The sequence below is a fragment of the Elephantulus edwardii genome, unplaced genomic scaffold (assembly GCF_000299155.1).
Source record: "Elephantulus edwardii isolate Elephantulus edwardi_28Jun2011 unplaced genomic scaffold, EleEdw1.0 scaffold00055, whole genome shotgun sequence".
Lineage (NCBI taxonomy): Eukaryota > Metazoa > Chordata > Mammalia > Macroscelidea > Macroscelididae > Elephantulus > Elephantulus edwardii.
In genome coordinates, this window is record NW_006399805.1 from 2,724,496 (window position 1) to 2,743,739 (window position 19,244).

Below are 19,244 nucleotides of genomic sequence, written 5' to 3' on the forward strand. Positions count from 1 at the left end.
TGAGATTGGCACAGGATAGAGCACGGTTTAGGGCTGTTGTACATAGGGTCGCTATGAGTCGCAAACCACTCGACGGCACATAACAACAACAATACTACTTAAAAAAATAGAAAAGTTTTATCTAGAAATAAAAAAAAAAAAACCAAAAGATTTACAGACTTGGAAATCCTATGGAACTCTGCCCTTTAGAGTCTCTGTTAGAATTGAGTAGGTAGCCAAGTGGGTCAAATTGGTAGTGAGTTCCACTGTCAATCCAAAGGCAAGTGGTTCAAATCCACCAGCTGCTCCTGGGAAGAATAATGGGCAGTCTATTCCCATGAGATTTACAGTCTCTGAAAATCCACTGCAGGGTCAGCTATGAGTTGGTTCCACCCTGACGGCAATGACCTGAGCTACTGAGTCTTGTATCAATATCTTTCTATTGGAGCATCCTTCCACTTTACCGATGAAGCTTCTAGAACAGAGACCTCTTTCTGCTCTTTTCACACTTAGCCAACCATCGGCCACTGAGCCAACTCCGACCCTTGAAGATCTCTATGTGTCAGGGTGGTTCTGGGCTCCATGGGATTGTCAACAGCTGATCTTTCAGAAGAGATTGCCAAGTATCTCTTAGGAGGCTCCTCTGGGAGGACTAGAACACTCAACCTTTCAGTTAGAGAATTCTGACCATGTGTGCCACCCAGGGAGTTCATGCCTGGCTTACTAAACAGCCATGGACATCTTCAAAGATGCAGAAACATGGGCCATGCTTCTTCCTACCCACTGTATGGAGTATCCTCTCAGGCCAGTGAGAGTAACGTTATAGGTGGCTGTCTCTCTTTGACACTCAGCATGACCTGCGGCCATCAGGGGCTGGTGATGAGTGAGATGTGACTCTCAGGGCAATTGCCAGAGACAGATGTTGAGTAGAGCCCAGAATTAGAGAGTTAACACCACAATCTAATGGGCAGCCACAGACTTTCTTGCCCGTTGTCCTGTGGGCCTCCCTTGCCCACTCCAAATCCTCTAGTCACTTGCTCATCTTCTCTTGGTCTGAGGCAGAGACCAGTCTTCACTTCTTCACTATCTGACCTACAGGTCCTGGAAGAGCTGGAGCCAGATGCTTTATCATCTGTGATAATTTAAGTTCCCAGTGGGATGGGCCTCAAGTGTGTTAACATTCCAACCTCAAAGCTGAAGTCAAGTTACAAAGAGAACCACTTCAAGGTGACACCGCCCTCTCTGATTGGTTGGGAGAGGACAGGCTCTGGATTTAAGTCCCCAGAGGGCAGGGCTAATAGGGGAGCTTTCGGCTGTAACCCTACACCTGACGTGATGTACAATGGACAGCATGGGCCAGGGAATCCCATGTAGCTGATAGCTGAGCCGAGATAGCCTCTATCAAAGGGCTTTGCAGGTGTCCCTGCCCTGGCAATGACACCTTTCTTAAAAGCCACAATTATAAGAGAATGATGCTGCTAATATCCACGATTCTCCAAGAGCCTGCTACATGTGAGGCACTTAACAGACACATTTACTCCTCACTTACTGTCTTATTACATGATATTTCCCATTTGTGATGATAGTCAAACTCTACCAATGCCACTGTTTTTGCACAGTGAGGATGGCTGTCTGGCAGCAGTGGATGCTAAGGTGTAAGGAGAGAATTAGCCCTGGCTGTGCTGGTTAACGCCACGTGTGGACCTCTCTAGGTTATGATTCTCAGTCATGTGATGAGGCCCTCATTTCCCGTCTTGTGACTGATTTGGTCATCCTCACTCTTGCAGAACAACTTTGCCTTCGGAAGGAAGTGAGGAGCAGGGACCTCTGAGGAATGAACCACTGGATCCTTCCACGTAAAAGCCGCCACCTGCGTGGAATTGGCTGAACCGCTGCAGTGTTTTTCTCTCTGCAGCGTCAAGCTGGGGGCAGAGGGGAACGACTCAGGCTGCCATTCCTGGAGACAGCCAAGCTCGCTTTCCAGGGAGCAGCACCAGCAGACCCTCGGGGTGCCAGGAGCAAACACGGTGTCAGCCATCCATCCGAGCACGCGTGTGCGCGCGCGCACGCACACACACACACACACACACACACACACCCCAGTGTACAGCTCGGTCCCCTCAGGGCAGGGAGGATGACTGAGAGTTGGCTAGACAATCACCAAAGCCACTGAGGAGGGCCTAGCAGAGAAACCACTCCTCTGACAGGAGCCAGCACCTCAGTGCCGCCTACAGAAGCTCAGTCTGCCCTCACCTCCCTGCCTGATGTGGGAGGCAGGTGGAGGTGATGAGGGACATGAAATCACAAAGACACAGTCACAGCCCCATGTCACTCAGGGGAGGCCCCGTCCCCAGAGAGGCATCCCGCCTTGTCCTGCCCTTCCCAAGGACCCTCTCAGCCTGGAAATGTCACCAAACTTGTCCTCTCTCTTCCCCCACCACGCTGAGAACCACAGCTCTCATTTCGAGGACTCCTGCAAAGAAGTGGGGGGAATGACAGGATCAGAGGGCTCTTTATCAAGTTGATCCCAAGTCACGATGACGCTGCAGGACAGAGCGAAACTGTCTCGGAGGGTTTCCGATGCCATAAATCTCTAAGGAAGAAGACTGCCTCACTGTTCTGTGGAGCAGCGAGTGAGTCTGAACAGCTGACCTTCGGAGTAGCAGCCAAGTGTTTAATCACTGAGCCACCAGGGCTCTTTGAAGTGGAAGAAGGACCAAGGAAAAGCCCAAGAGGTGACCCTTCAACCTTTTATGCCTTTGCCTAACTGCCACTCTCAAAGGGAGCTTACTCTAAAAGCTCTTCTTCAAGTGTCAACTCTGCTGGCCCACCGTTCATCTGACGCTGTTTACTTACTCAGTGAGCGGTAACACCAGTCACCTTCTATTACACTATGTTGTTGTAATGCACCATCTAGTCAGAACTGACTCGTATCTGACCTTCCAGGGGCTTTGCAGAGGCAGTAAACCACAAGGGAGAGATGGTTCATTTTTCCCTCCGCAAAGCAGCTGGTGGATTTGAACCATATGCCTTTGGGATGGCAACATAGCTCCTTACCACTAGACCACCAGAGCTCCTTATACCCCATATGCTGTTGTGGTGTACTGCTGAGTCAGCATCAACTCATAGCTGACCCTCCAGCAGGTTTTCAGAGGCCGTAAACTGCATGGAAGGAGACTGCCTATCTTTCTCCTGCGGAGTACCTGGTGGATTCAAACCACATACCTTCGGGTTGGTGATGCTATTCCTTACCACTAGGCCAGCAGAGCTCCTTGCTGCATTTATTATACTTCTCTGCTGCCCCCTCTTGCTAACACAGCTTGCTCCTCTGGGTCCCAGCCTTTGTCAGTCTTTCCGCCAGTGCACCCGGGGGCTTGGGCCACTGTGTGACCCACAGATGGGGATTAGGAAGCAGTTGTCAAGCGAATGAATAGATCAGTCTTAGAAGACGCTTTGCCCCTGAATTGTGTTCTGAGGAGGTGCTAGGGTTGCTCCTGCCTGGTCCTGTTCTCCTGAGGACTCAGAGAGCCATTGATCCACCCCAAACCAGCCTTCTTAGCACCACAGGCACCTGTCTGTAGGCTCACAAGCAGGACCAGAGAGAGAGCACCTGGTAGCTTCCTGGGCTTGAAGAGGGAGAGGCTGGGTGTCCATGGGCACCATGATGTCTGGTTTCAGCCCAGGCTAACTGACAGGCACCTGGGGAACATAAGCACATCCTGAGGCCTCTGGCTTCCAGGTGGGTGAGGGCAGGGATGCTGAAAGTTATGAGGACATCTGCACCTCATCTGGGTTTTCAAAGGAAAGACTGGTAGGGGGGGCAGATAGTGGTTGCTTTCCCCACTAAGAGGGCTGGCTGCTCCTGGGCCCTGGGACTCCGAGCTCTGCTGTCTCCTCCTCCCTTCCTGTTTATCCGTGGGCTGACACTTCCTCTCAGCTTCCTCCCAGCAGTTTGACAGGTTTTTATCACTGTGGTTTTGGTGTGCCTGGATGTTCTCTCGGGGATACTGGAGTTTTAGCAAATATGCACCCTGCACGCACACAGAGACATGCACAGAGCCAGAGGGGGCTGGCAGGCACACAAACAGGATCGATGCAGGGGAGGGTATGCATGAGTGTGTGTGTGTGTGTGTGTGTGTGTGTGTGTGCGCGCGCGCGCACGCGCACCAAGGCAATACAAGCACAAGTATGCACACACGTACGCATGTGTACCTACATGCTAGAGTGATACTCGGACTCCTAAAGAAAGAAAATAGAGGGAGAAACATAATATTGGTCCTAAAGAGACAGGGATTGCAAGACAAAACGACACCGACCCCTCGCAGTGAGCTCACAAACACTCTGACATCAAGTGGGGCACAAGTGGCCCTGCTTGAGGGAGACCAGGCTGGAACTCACTTTCTCCTTAGCCGTGTGAACAATATCCGGGGCGGGAAAAGCTCTGTTCACAAACAGCCACAGCGATAGCCGACCTGCACAGCATGTTCCTTCCGAGTCAGACACTGAGCCAAACCCTTCTCAAGTGGATGATGTCATCTCATGGCCGCACCAACCCGATGGCACTGATGATGTTATTCCTTCCACTTCACAGAATGCAAACCAAGGTCCAGAACGGTTGGAGTCTGCTTCTCTCTTCAGTTGGTACTTCTCACTGCACTGCTGCCGTCCCAGCCCAACGTGCTCCCAGCACCAGGCTGTGTGACCCTCAGGAACTTTCCTCCTGACCTTCCACTGCCTGTACTACTGTCCCCCACAGAGCTAGCCCCGGACACCTCTCTCCCAAAGTCTCTCACCACGCTCCGTCCCAAATTCATCTCCAGGAATGGACTTCCTGCCATGTTTAGACGCTGTTTATGATACACCCCCCAACCATCACCTTACTCCTCCTGAGGTTTTTGCTCTCACGATATTCACCATGACCTGACATACACCATTCATTCCTTCCTTCATTCGCCCATTCATTGTCTGACTCTGACTAAAACGGAAGCTTTGTGAGGGCAAGACTTTTGATTCACTGAGTCTCTAGTATTTAAAAAGGGTCTGGTTCATAACTTGTTATTTGATGTTTTCCACTTCCTTCCAACTCATGGTGACCTCATGTGACAGGACAGAACGAACCCCATTGGGTTCCAAGGCTGTAATCTTTATGGGGAAACTGTCAAGGCTGTCTCTCACTCAGATCTACAGTCAACACTCGTGGAAGCAGCAGATAGGAAATCAAAAGACATACTCCCCCAGGGAAATAAGCTGCCAAGGATCTCTTCAAGATGCTAAAGAGTGAGGGTATCACTTTAAAGACCAAGGTCTTGAGATACTTGACTCAACTACTGTATTTTCAGTTGTTTCACATGTTATGTGGAAATTAGACAATACATAAGGAAAATCAAAGAAGAACTGATGCCTTTGAATTGTAGCGCTGACAAAGGATATTGAGTATACCATGGACTGCCCAAAACACCCCACAACAAAGCCAAACGAATCTGCCTTGGAAAACGCAAAGCTGGAGTGCTGCTTGGATGCAAGGATGGTGAGATTTCCTCTCACATAGTTGGGGCATGTGATCAGGAGGAGTTAGTCTCTGGAGAAGGACAACATGCTCAGGAAAGTGGACAGTCAGCAAAACAAAGGAAGACTCTCAGTGAGATGGATCAACACTGTGGTCACAGGATGCTCAGTGAGCCCAGGAGCACAGTGGAGACCGGGAGTCTGGGGCGGGACCATGGCTTCATCCTCTCATGTGTGAGGTTATTATGAATCGACATTGTACTGAAAGCACTTGACACCACCACCAAGTTCATTATGGGAACAGATCATCAGGTCTTTCTCTCACAGGACTACCAGCTTTTGGATAGTAACTGAGTGGTCTCAGTGGTCTCCCTCCTGACACATGTTGTTGTTGTCAAGTGTCGTCGAGTCATAAACAACGCATAGCAACCCAATGAATGAAAGACCTGAACACTTGTATAACTTTCACCATTTCTCCAGGTTCATAGGATTTCTGGAGGCAAGCTATTACAGAAGTGGATGCCACTCTTGCTTCCAAGTTTGTTTTAATGGGGAAGCTCCACCAAACACTGTCCACCGTGGGTAACCATTATCTCATCTGACACATCAGTGTCACAGTGTTTAGCATCACAGCAACCACGAATAACCTCTGTACAGCAATGCACAGACCAGTGTTATACCACCTAGAAGAATGACCAAAGACAATTAAAACAAGGCCTGAGGGCCTCAGATTAAAATCACCCACTTCTGGCTTGGTAGCATCACTTTCTATCCAGGAGGCGAACAGAGCTCTCTCTCTGTCCTGACACATAAAGGTGTTCAGCTGAATGGCTGTGATGCCGAGGACTTAACGCCTTGTCTATGATCACAGAACCAGGAAATGAGTAGTATTTGTACCCACACACACGTGTGCACGTGCGTGTGCACACACACACACACAGACACACAGACACACAGACACACACACAGACACACACAGAGACACACACACACAGACACACACACAGACACACACACACACACACACAGTCCTTCTCTACCTCTAGTAGCCTTGACCCTCTCCACCACCCACCCTTCCTCACACCGGAGCTGGTTTCCTCTCAGTGCATTACGAACTGGGGAACACTGGAACCAAAAATGGCTCTCAAACACCAGTGAGAAGACCAAGCTAGGTCATCTCTCTGGAATGTTCTTTAACATACAGATGAATTCATTTACAGCTACTAAAATAGGATGCAAACTATTTTGCTTATTAGTCAAAACCACCTTGTATGTATCTCCAAGTATGGACTCCGGGGAGTGAGGAGAGTAGGAGAAGCAGAAACCTTCTCTCAGATGGATTCACTGCCCCACGGAGAGCAGCTTCCCTTACCTCCCAGATCTCAGGTAGGGAGTATTAAGTGTGGGCCCCATTAAAATAGGACAAGAAACACAGACAAGGGCCTTGCACCCAGCTGTTGACCAACTCAAGAGACCACTTTCCAGGGGCCAAATTCTTCACCCTCTTGGCCCTGCTTCAGGCCACCCCCAGCCATGGCAGCCTGCACTAGAGGACCACAATGGGTCCCAGTGTGGCTGGAGCTGCGAGAATGGGGAGTCCTGCACCGAGAGAAGATGTCATCGAGCTTTTGGGGAGGGTGGAGCTCCTCTGGCCGCCAAGGCATAAAGGACAAGCCCCGTGGGTGGTATAATGTGGCATTCATGCCCCCCGACTGTGCTGCGAGGAAACAGGCTGAAACAATCCCAACTCTGTCTGCAGGTCCTCTGGGGTTCAGGCCCCACTGGCAAAAGAAAGAATAAGAGGGGGCCCTGGCTCCTCAGGGCTGCTGTCTGGATATATAAATATTCATGGGCTGCAGGGACTGTGCCCGGGCACCACCATCGTAACAGGGGTGACGGAGCAGAGGTAAGGCAGGTGAGCCGCATCAGATGCAGTGAGGGGTACTCTGTGCAGTGGAATAGGAAACTCCAGGAAACATCCTCAGACGGCGAGAAACCCAAGGTGGAACGGCTTGTTCTGTCTGCTTAGATTCATGACTCCTGGCCCGAGTGCAGGGACCCCGAAAGACAGTTCTCAGCTGAGTTTAAGAGCCAATTCCAACTTTGCTACTTTCTAGTCAGTCAGCTAATGGTGTTCCCTGCACATGTCTTGCTCTAGACTTGGCTTCATGGAATTCCCTAGAAGCTCCATCGGAGTTACTGGTGCCCACAAAGCCTGTGTCATTGCATCTTTCACTCATGCACCCTGTGCTCTGAGCCATTCAGGACGCCACCTTAGGTAGCCTCTGTCAGCAACAAACCCTTGCACATCACATAGGCCCTGGAGGCCAGGAGAGTGACTTAGAATAGAGAAATCTGGACCCCAAATTGGACTTCTTTTTCCATGCTTGGCCTAAAACTGTGTTGTTGTTGTTGTTATGTGCCTTTGAGTCACCTATGACTCATAGCAGTCCTATGTACAACAGCTCTGAAGCCTGCCCTATCCTGAGATAGTCTCACTGACTCTGACACACCTACCCCCATTTCCCATTTACTGTATCAATCTATCTCATCCAGGGTCTTCCTCTCCTGCTCTCTCCCTCCACCCTTTCAAATACAATGTTCTTTTCCAGGGACTGGTCCCTCTGACCAAGTGCCCCAAGTATGTAAGACCAAGCTTTCCAATTCTTGCCTCCAAGGAGAAACTGGATTTCACTCTAATATAGACCTGTTTGTTTTCTTGGTGGCCCGTGGTATATTCAGTGCTTTTCTCCAGCACCACAACTCAAAGGCATCACTTCTTGTTCTGTCATCTGTAGACACTGTCCAGCTCTCTGACGCATAGCAAGTAATTGTGAAGACCATGCCTAGATTAGATGTACCTTACTCTCTAGACTGACATCATTGCTCCTCAGTACTCTGGAGCGGTCTCGGACAGCATGTTCTGGATGCACTGATATTTTAAATGTTCCATTTTCATTCCTTGTCTCGGCCTACTTGCCCTCAGTCTCCAGGCAGCATAAATGAAAACACACACACAGAGCCAAGCACATCACTTCTCTGCCACAGTCCCTGTGGCTGTCTACAAGCTGGTCCTCAGCTGCCAGACCTACATCCAGGTGAGCGGTTTGGGCCTTACCTGCCTCTCCGACATGATGTAGAGCTGTTCGTGGTCCTTGGAGAAGGCCATATCTCGGAGGACGGGGCCCGGTTCTACCACCTGCACAGTCTCGTACTGGTGAGCTCTCCCACTGGGCCCATCAACGCGGATCTGCAGAGAAGAGGAAAGGCCAGAGAGTTCAGATTTAGCATCATTCATATTTGAGCTTCAATCCTGGGACCTCTAAACCCCTCAACAGCGACCTCTGGCTCCGCACAGGCCAGGAGCTGAAGCAAAATAAATCTACTATGAGGGAAGGAGGGCTTGTGCTCAAAAGAGCAAAGAGCAAAGAGAGCGACCCAACTGAGCTCCACGGATATGCCTATCTCAGGTTTTCAGCTTCACAGTCCACACATGCAACCCTTGAGGTCTTGCTTATATATATAAGGGAATAGGCTGGTATTGGGGATTAGAGATGGCTGAACAGTGGGCAGTTAAGGTTGACTTAGTGGTTACAAAAAGGTAATACAATTTGCAGTCTTTATTAGCAGAGGAAACTTCAATGGAAGGGTAAGGACTGATCCTTTGAAACTGTTGCTCAGTTATCACGGTTCTGTGGCAAGGAAGCAGCCAACCGCAGGAGTATGCCACGGGGTTTCTTTATGGCTATTGAAACAGTTGGCCTGATACATCAGACTCTGGGGTGGGCTCCGGGGTGGGCTTTGGAGCCCAAGAGCTCCGCCATGCTCTGGTCATGACCTCAGGGAAGGGAGATGTCATACGGGAAAATACACTTCAGGCGTGAGTCATCCTGAAGTGTATGAGAACACTTAGTGGAGTAGACCATCTCTGGGCCATTCACAAACCCTTCCTAGAATGGCTAAAGTTATGCTAAGACAATGGAACAGGCTGCGGCTCGCTCAGCTCATAACTTCGAGCCAATCTTGACACAACACAGGCGTTCCAATCCCTGCGACATCCACAGCCGTCTTAAATCTTAGCACACAGATATAACGCACCCACAAGCGGGGCTGGCAGACTCATCCCCCCAAGTGGGAACCAAATACAAGCCAAGGAGCAATACTGGACGGAAACAGGGAGAGGAAATAGCTAGAGTACCAATTTGATTAGATTATCATTAGAATAAAATGAACACTTCCATAAAATTATTGTAGACATTTCTGTAACAAAATGAAAATGGGCCGTTGTTGTTGTTATTAAGTACCTTCAAGAGCATGACTCAGAGAGAGCCTATGAACAGCCGATCTGAACCCTGTCCTGCCCTGTGCCACCCTCATCATCTCTGACACACTGAGCCCATTGCTGCATCACTGTGTCAATCCACTTTGTTGAGGGTCTTCCTCTCTTTTGCTGGCCCTCCTCCACTTTCCCAAGGACTAGCCTCTCCTAGAAACCTGCCCAAAGTAGGTGAAAACAAGCTTCACCATCTTTGCCTCCAAGGAGCTCTCTGGCAGCACGTCTCTGTTTGTTCTTTTCGCAGTCCAGGGGACACCCAATGCCCGTCTCCAGCATTACAACTCCAAGGCATCTGTCAACCTTATTCATTGTCCAGCTGTCAGACGCATAGCAAGTAACTGACAAGACCATGGCCCAAACCAGGCACACTTTACACTGATTATCACTGCTTCTCAATAATTTGGAGAGGCCCCTGACTGCAGACTTTCCCTGTACAATACGTCTCCTGATCTCCTGACGGCCGGTACCAACGGTGTTGATTGTGGATCCAAGTAAGATTGAAAAACAATTACATCTCATAGATTCCCTTTACAAAACCTCATTTTAAACCACAGTATTTAATTTTTAATTCCTTGTGAGATCAAAGGGAATAAGAAAGTTATTCAGACGAACTAAGATCTGGAAAGGTCAACACTTTTATGACAACTGAGGACACGAAGGCCTAAAAGTTCACCGAAAAGTATGCCCTCTCTCTTTCCTGTAGAATTCACAGACCTCAGACACCAGGTGATGCCTGATTTGAGGTTTGCTCAAGTTTGGTTTGCTTTCCTTTTGAGCATTATTTTTAGGTTCTTGCTGAAATTTAGGCATTTCCTGGCAGCCTTGCTCATCGTTCCTTAGTTGTAGAATCCTCTCAGTGCTATGATTTTGGTGTTCATTTTTAACAAATCACACAGCCTTTCGACATCCACCTACCTCCTTCTCCCAATTTAGATGGGAATGAAGCTAACCCCTCCTCCTGGGGTGGTCCCTGATGGTCACAAACAAATCAGCTTCATTTCCCCCATCTGCCTACTCTGATTGGCAGAAAATCAACCTATACCAACCAATCCAGAGCAGGGTCCTGGCCACAGTGGCTGGTTCAGGCAGATGCACACAGGGCCAAGCATGGACTTTGGTTTCTTGTGGGAGGAAAGAAGCTCTATCCTCTCCTCCTGTTACCCCCAACACCAAACCAGCTGTCATCAAGTCATCTCTCACTCACGGTGACACAATGGGTGTCAGGTTAAACTATTCTCCACAGGTTCTTCAGGTCTGATTTTCCAGGCTTATCCACCAAGATTCTCTGGGTTGACTTGAACCACCAACTTTCTGGTTACAAATAAGGCATGTTCACTGTTGCTCCGTCTAAGGACTTCTCTCTCTCAGCTGGGTCAAAGAAATATGAAAGTCAGGGAGCTGCTGGGAGTGTGGGGATCACATTAAATTCCTGGCCTGAGTTTTATTCAAAACCTGGGGGCAGAATTAGAGCTTAGGTCTGTGGTCTTCCTACAACCCTGGAGAGCTAAGGGAGCTTGTTCAGGTGCAGGTGTGTGTGTGTGTGTGTGTGTGTGTGTGTGTGTGTGTGTGTCTGTTCTAGTTCTTTCCTGGTCAGTGCACGCAGAGGGAGGGGACTGAGATCAACACCTTTCTCTGGTCTCTACAGTTCCAGAGGCATTACTGGGTACTCCTGGTTTGCATACACACATACTTGAACTTGGCAAGTATTTATGAAAAGACTAAGTAGATAAATGAATGTAGTTAAAAATTCCTCTCTGCTAGCTTCTTATTAAACCAGTGCAAAATAATATGTAACTGAAAAGGAATTAAGAAAGTAAGGTATGTTGAACCCAGACACTAAAAAATGTCTCTGATCCCAATAGTCCTCCTTCTCCTGTGCCCACCCCCACCCCACCAGATGTCCACCCTGGCTGGGCCCATTCTTAATCTCGACGCAAATGGGAGTTTACTCCAAACCAATTGGGATTACCACCCAAGTCTGACCAGCAGTGATGGCCTTGGCCCCCAGCCCAGCCGGGCTTCATCTCCAGCTGTGAGTCGGCCCCTGGAGCCATAGCTTGAGAGTGATACTGAGCGTCCTGGCGGGTCTCCAGCTCCTGCAGACTGGTGGCAGAGGCGGGCATCCCTAGGGAATGCTGGCGGAACTAAGACTCGGCCGACGCCCCTTGGTCTGATCCCCCAGGGAAATTGGATTCGGTGCCTGGGCAGCCTTCTTTATCACTTGGCCTCAATTTCTCTGCTCTTCTAGGAAGAGGCTGACATGCTGAATGATGCAGGTGGACATCAAGAGGAAGTCAAGTGACCTCAGGCAGGGACAATAAAGGCCAGGGGTGCCAATGGAACGTGATTTCTCCAGAGAGGCTAGCGGGGCTGTGCCCCCATGTTCAGCATTCTGCAGAGTGGGAAACAAGTAATTAGAGAGGCTTTTCTGTCTCCTAATTCCAGGCTTGTTTCAGAATCCAAAAAGGAAAGCATGCCCTAATTCTCCTGCTAAAAGAATCTCACACCATGGAGATGGCTAAAAGAAACCTGAGGATGGGATCTGCTGAAGGGTTGACAGACATCCACAAAGTCTGGGTAGGATGAGCCTGCTCCTGGCTTTGGAATCGTTACATTTACAACACTAACAAGAGATGCTGCTTACTGACTAGCTCCTGTGTGTCAAAAGAGGCTTGGTGGCATAGGGGTTAAGGAATTCAGGTGTTACCTGAGTTCAAACCTACCAGCAAATGCATGGAAGCTAAATGAAACAGTCAACCTTGGAAAAGGACATCATGCTCGGAAGGGTGGACAGACAGCGCAGGAGAGGGAGACCCCAGATGAGATGGATTGACACAGTGACTGGGGTGATGGGGGTTGGTGTGTCAGAGTTAGTGGGACTGGCTCAGGACAGGGAAGGGTTCATAGCTGTTGTACATATAGGGTCATTATGTATTGCAGGCAACTCAATGACACATAACAGAAATAACATACTATGACAGGTTTGGAAGCAGGAGTGGCATCCACTTCCTAAACAACATGCCTCCAGAAACTCTATGCACTTTGATAAATGTCGATGGTTGTAGAGGGGCTTCAGGCCTTTTGTTCATTGGGTCGCTATGATCGTGCTTGACTCGAAGGCAATCAACACCACAACTTCTGGAAAAAATATATAGCTTGGGAACTTTATGGGCAGCTCAACTCTGTCCTACGGGGTTGCTATTAGTTGGAACAGGCTTAATAGTAATATGTTTAGGTTTAACTCTATGTCAGATTCAATGCCCAACATTTTTCATAATTTTTTTTTCCATTTATATCTCAAAGACTGGTAAACAGTAATACTACCCTTATCTACAGGTTAAATAACTTGTTCTAAGACACCTATTGAGTGAACAGTATAGCAGCAGTCAGGGTCAAGGTCTGATGGCTGTGGTGTCCAGGTTTCCACGCACTTCTATTAGACGGTATTCTCGTGTTGAATGGAGCTCTGTAGGACACATGAGCCTGCGTCTTCTGTTCAAGGAGCCAGAGTCTTTGATGCGGATCAAGCATCTCCCTGAAGGTGGGGCAGCCACCATGATGAAGCCGCTCCCTCTTCTGGGAGAGAAGTGTTCATGCAAATGAAGACGATGCCGTTATCAATTTTCAACACAGAATTGCCCTTATATTTTCATTTTATACCTTACAAAGTATTCTTAGATAACATTGTCTCATCTCATGGTTGTAAAATTTTTATGATGTTGACTGCTGGCATAATAATTCTCCTCTTACCAATGAAGATACCGAGATTGAGGCAGTTGTGTGTCTTGCTAAGTTCAATGAGACACGGGTGACAGGACTAACGCCCAGGACTTCCAAGCCCTGGCTCTGTGCTTGGTTCTTAGATATTTAGAATTCGTTTCCAGAAGCCTCTGACAAGGTTCCACATCAAAAGGTATTTAAAAATAATGAGTCTCCGTGGGACTTTCAGCAGTTTGGTCAGGGAGAGAGAACTGACTTAGAGAGGGAAAAGGCACGTTTCTGAGTTGAGATGTGGAACCAGGGGATTCCCTGAGCATGAGTGTTATGACGAGTCCTATTTAAGATTTTTCTAAATGGCTTGGGAAGGGATTGGGGAAATGTGCAGATGATTCTAAGCACTTTGGGACAGCAAGAAGCCAAAACAATGGGGACGGACTATAGAAAGATGGTGCATTCGCATGAGGGATACAGAACGTGGAAGAGCTGCCCGTGGGTAAGCAGATCTGAAACTGTGAGCGTCTTGAGGGCGAAGGCCATACCCTTCTTCTCCAGTGCTGTACCTACATTCCCCTACCACAGTACCCAAGGCATCACTGGGGCTCTAAAATTTCCAGTGTCACGGTGAATCTATGCTGATTCATGAAGGGCCCACGTATGTCAGAGCAGGACTGTGTCCTAGAGGGTTTTCCGTGGCTGACAACCAGACCTTTCTTCCAAGATGCCTCTGGGTAGACATGCACTTAACCTAACTCATCCTTTCAGCTAAGTAAAGCCTATTGACAACTTAGGCCACCCAGGGATTCTATTCAATAAAGACTACTGAGTAAATGACTAACTCCCTGTGAGGAAAACAATCCATATTCTATCATCAGATGACGGACTCTGAGTTACTAGATATAATCAAGGTAGAAGCAGAATTGAGGAGAGAGATTGGTGAATCACTGTTCTCTGCTTCCAATGACCCCAAGAAGCTGAAAGGACCAGCACAATAGCAGGCAGCATGGGATTTCAGAGGACAGAAGTAGATATCATCTTGGCCAAGTTCACTTGAACACTGGATGTCATGTTCACTCTACCTTTCATCAAGTAGACACACAATCAATGTAGACTCAAAGAGGAGGCTCATACCTTAAGAACCATCTACAAAAGACTTCTCAGTCCATAAAGAAAAAACTGAGAGGAAAGCAGGGTGTAGTTGGGGGATGCACTGGCTGGTTCAGTCATCAATGCAGCGCCACCCCAAGCTTGGAGGTGACTGACACACCCAAAGAGATAGACTACCACAAGGGCTGTGATAATGGATTCAAATAAATCAATGGTCTTGAAAATGATGCAAGACCTTGCAACATTTCACTGTTAACATATGTCGTTGTTGCTGTTAGGCACCTTTGACTCGGCTCTCAAGACTGACCCAGGGCGAACGGTCAACCTCATGACACATGGAGAAGGAATTAAAACTGTCAACGATTTCATCTTACTTGGATCCACAGTCAATACCCTTGGCCCCAGCAGTGAGGAGATCAAGAAACATTCTGCATTGGGATACTCTGCAGTCAGAGATCACTCCAAAATGCTTAAGGACAAGAATGTCAGCTTGAAGACTTAGGTGCATCTAAATCAAGCCACGGTTTTCTCAATCACCTGCTCTGCATCAGATAGCTGGACAGTGGATAAGAAGAAGAATTGACGCCTTTGAGCTGTGGTGTTGGAGGAGAATGTTGAATGTCCCATGGACTGACAAAAGAACAAACATAAATGTCATGAAGAAAGCGTCAAGTGCTTCTTGGAGGCAAGGATGACAAACTTCTGTCTCTCATACTTTGGCTCTGTTGCTAGGCGACGATATTCCTTGGAAAATGACACTACACTCGGAGAGAGGGAGGGCCAGCAAAGGAGCTGAAGACCCCTATCGAGAGGGACTGACACAGCGCCTGTAGTGATGGGTTCAAGTGTGTCGGAGATGATGAGGATGATATAAGGTAGGGCAGGGCTCAGGACTGCTGTTCACAGAGTCACTATGAGTCATACTCTGTTCAACAGCTCCTAACAAGAACAACACGTGCAATGAAAGGAAACCCCACTAGACTTTGTGTTAACCTCACTGTTAAACGCTGCTATGTTTAAGCCCATTGTTTCAGTCATTGTGTCATCCCATCTCATTGTCCATGATCCTCTTTCCCTGGAGAAGGACAGCATGCTTGGAAAATAGAGGGTAGTTAAAAGAGAAGAAGACCGTGACACACAGGGCTGTCATGAATGACAGTCAACTCAACGACAACTAAGAAGAGCAACAGCACATGTGGTCAAGCGGGTTCAAGCATGTGAGCCTGATGGGTGCACAGCATTTCCACTTAGCATTTCCTGCCCGTCGTCCCCAACCACTGCCTCTCCAGCTCCAAGTGTCCTGGGCGACACAGATGCCCCAACCCGCAGGCCCTCTGGTCCCCTGACTGTCCACCTTCAGCCCCCGTCTCTAATCCCAAGCACCACCATGCAGGCTCTGCCAGGCAGACACTATTAAAACCTCCGCCACCCTCTGCACAGGTCAGCCATCCAGGGAGCTCCTGGCAGCTGCGTGTTTGTTTATTTGAACATTATCTGGGCCGGCTGTTTATTTACATCCACTAAAGGATTGAACAATAAATACCGTCTCCCTGTAGCAGGCAGATGTGTTCCAGCGTCAGTGCCTCGAGCTTGGAGTCATTTCCCTAATGAGCAAACAGAGCTCGCTAGAGATGCTGCCCCATCCTGACGTCCGCCTCGTCGCTCTCCTTGCCGCCCTACTTGGCCTGATCTGGAAGGACCTGCTGGCCCAGGACCATGAGGTAAAGGGGCCCTGCTGGGAAGTGGGGACCTGGAGCTGGACTGGGGGTGGAGGCTGAGAATAGAAGAAACATTCTAGACTCTTCCCTTGTGAGCAACACCTCAAGCAGTTCTGTCACAGAGTGGGGACAGGGTGGGACGGAGGGTCATCCCACATGTCTCTCCCTCCCAGGCTGCTCCTTCTCCAGACACGGTATGGAAGTGCTGGAACTCAAGTGAGGGGCTCTTGTGCAAAGCAAATGCAAACCTATTAGTCTGTAGAGTGGAGCCTCGCTGGTGGGCAGGCTTCCAACAAAACCGCATAGGTGAGGTGACTTAAGAGATTGGAGGGACTCAGGATCTGAGCTAGGCACTGCCCCCCACTCCCCGAAGCCATGAGCCATGACTTTGCCCTTGTGGTGCCCTGTCCAAGAGGCAAATGCCCTGCTGAGGACTTCTGGGGGAAATAAGCGGCCCAATTCCTCTTCGGCCACTTCAGGGATGGGAAGCTGGATGAATTGCCTGGGTCTCACTTAGGCAGTAGATTCGGTCATCCCCTAAGACTCCAGGTGGCATAACCCACACCTTATCACACCATCTTATCCACTAGACTGAAGAAGCCGGAGAAAGAGAGAAGGGTGTCGACCACAGAGTCCATGAAGACGCAAGCACTCACTGCGGTGAATGAGAGAGAGTGAGTGGGTTTGGGGGTGGTTCAGAAAGATAACTGTGCTGGAGCTGACGGTTCCATAGCTAGAACTATTAGATACAAATGCACACACATGAACATGAGTGATGACCTTCTCTCCCAGGACTCAGAGGGACTGCAGGTGCCCTCAGATCCCAGGGCAGCTCGGCCCCACCCAGTGCACTTAGACTATTGATGGCTCCAACCAAGAAAAGCTGGCATGAAACTTATAAAATCAGGTCATTCCAACCACAAACGAACGGATTGAGAAATTATGGTACACTCACACAATGGAATAGCATGCAGCACACAGGAGCAATGATTTCGTAAATTAATACCTAACTTGGGAGGGACAGGAGGAGAGCATTATGCTGAGTGAACTAACTCAGTCCCATAAGGATAAATATTGCATAAAGCCATTACTGTAGAATGAGTATAAGGATCCAAGAGGGATGGGAGAGTTGGGAGGCAGAGGGATGTAGAGGTGCAGGGAGAAGGGCGTATTAATCATCAGATTATATAATTTGATGGATGGAAGGGTGAGGGAAATGGAAATAATTTGTTCTTGAAAACAATGTATTAGAATTTTGTAAACAAACATGTTGTTTTTGTTGTTAAAAAAAAATAAAGTCCTATTGTGGCCAGTGCTTTGAGTCCCACTCCCTTCTCTCTGCTCTATTTTCTCTCCCCTACAGCACCTGTAAGGAGCCCTGGAGGTACAATGGTTAATCATTAGGCTGCTAGCTGAATGGCTGCTGGTTCAAAGCCACCAACTTCTCTGAAGGAGAAACGGAGGCAGCCTGCCTCTCTAAGGATTCGGCTCCGGATGTCCGATGGAGCAGTGCTACTCTGTTCTGCAGGTTCCCTGGGAGTTGGAATCAGCTCAAGGGCAGTGGGGTTGTAAGGAGGCTGATGGCACAGTGGTTAAGGGCTTTGCTGCAAATTAAATGCCAGCCATTCAAACCCACTAACCACAAGAGAGAAAGAGCACTCTGCTTCTATAAAGCCTGGGGAACTTTATAGGGCAGTTCCACTCTGTTCTATAGGGTCCCCATGAGTAGGAACCACATCAGTGGCCATGGGGTTAGCACATGTCACCTTCTAACAGATGACATGGTCTCATCATTGACTCTGTTTATCATGTGTGTCCCCTCCTAGAACAAAAGCTCTACAAGACAGGAATTTTTTTCTCTCCTTTGTTCATTATATCCCAAGCCCTGGAACTATAGCACCGGTCAGTGTTCAAGAAACAGATGGGGGAGCTCTGGTGGCCTAATGGCAAGAAGCTGCACTGCAATGCCAGAGATGAGCTGTTCGAATCCACCAGATGCTCTGCTGGAGGAGAGACAGTTTCCTCCTGTACCAGTCAGATCTGATTTGAAGGTACAACAAAAAGATAATAATTAAAAAAAAAAAGAAACAGATGAATGGCTGAACACATCAGCTTGATAGTTCATCTAAGGATGGAGGTCTGGTATTTAACAGAGGTCGTCAAACAGTTGTGGTGGTGGTGAGCTCTCAACGAGTCAGCCCTGACATGGACAAGGCAGCCCAGAGCTGACGGGTCCTGTTCCCTGACCCCTGCAGACCACACTGGCATCTCCGCACAGTCTTCATTTGATGAAACCGCTGGTTTTTTTGGAAGTAGATCACCTAGGCCTTGCTTCCTAGTCTGTCTTCATTGAAGCCTCTCTGAAATAAGCTCAGCAGCCTCACATCACACAAGCCTCCACTGACAGCTGCATGGTTGCTATGTGTGGAGGACACCAGCTGGGAACTGAACCAGGGTCTCCCCCATGGCAGGCGAGAATCCCACCACTGAGCCACCGAACCTCAGAACCAGTAAGTGAAGCTGTAACTGGGAGAGTCATTAGCAGAAGGGTGGCTGGACCCTCCAAGCCCAGGTGTCTGAGGTGCCCTGCTTCACTGGGGAGAACAGGTCCTGCTGCCACCACATCTGCCTGCCCAGTGTCCCAGGGCTCGGAGTATGGGCACACACCCATGTGAACATGCTCATGTGGACACACACCTACATGGACAGACCCACATGGACACAGACCCACATGGACAGACATCCACGTGGACAGAGACCCACATGGACACGGACCCACATGGACACAGACCTGCATGGACTGAGACCCACATGGACATGGACCCACATGGACAGACATCCACATGGACCGAGACCCACATGGACACAGACCCACATGGACA

At 48.9% G+C, this 19,244-nt stretch overlaps 1 protein-coding gene and 1 pseudogene across 5 annotated transcripts in view; one reads left to right on the forward strand and one right to left on the reverse strand.

Moving 5' to 3' along the window:
- The window catches only part of PLXNA4 (plexin A4), a 461,826-nt gene that overhangs the window by 172,610 nt on the left and 269,972 nt on the right, over window positions 1–19,244 (reverse strand). For 3 of the 5 annotated variants that reach the window (XM_006887135.1, XM_006887134.1, XM_006887136.1), the window contains exon 3: window positions 8,603–8,734. In XM_006887135.1, the coding sequence (XP_006887197.1) occupies window positions 8,603–8,734 (132 nt within the window). The remainder of the gene's footprint in view (window positions 1–8,602; window positions 8,735–19,244) is intronic. The other 2 variants (XM_006887137.1, XM_006887138.1) reach the window with 2 other exon arrangements.
- Window positions 13,298–19,244, forward strand: part of LOC102873091 — a 15,865-nt pseudogene continuing 9,918 nt past the window's right edge.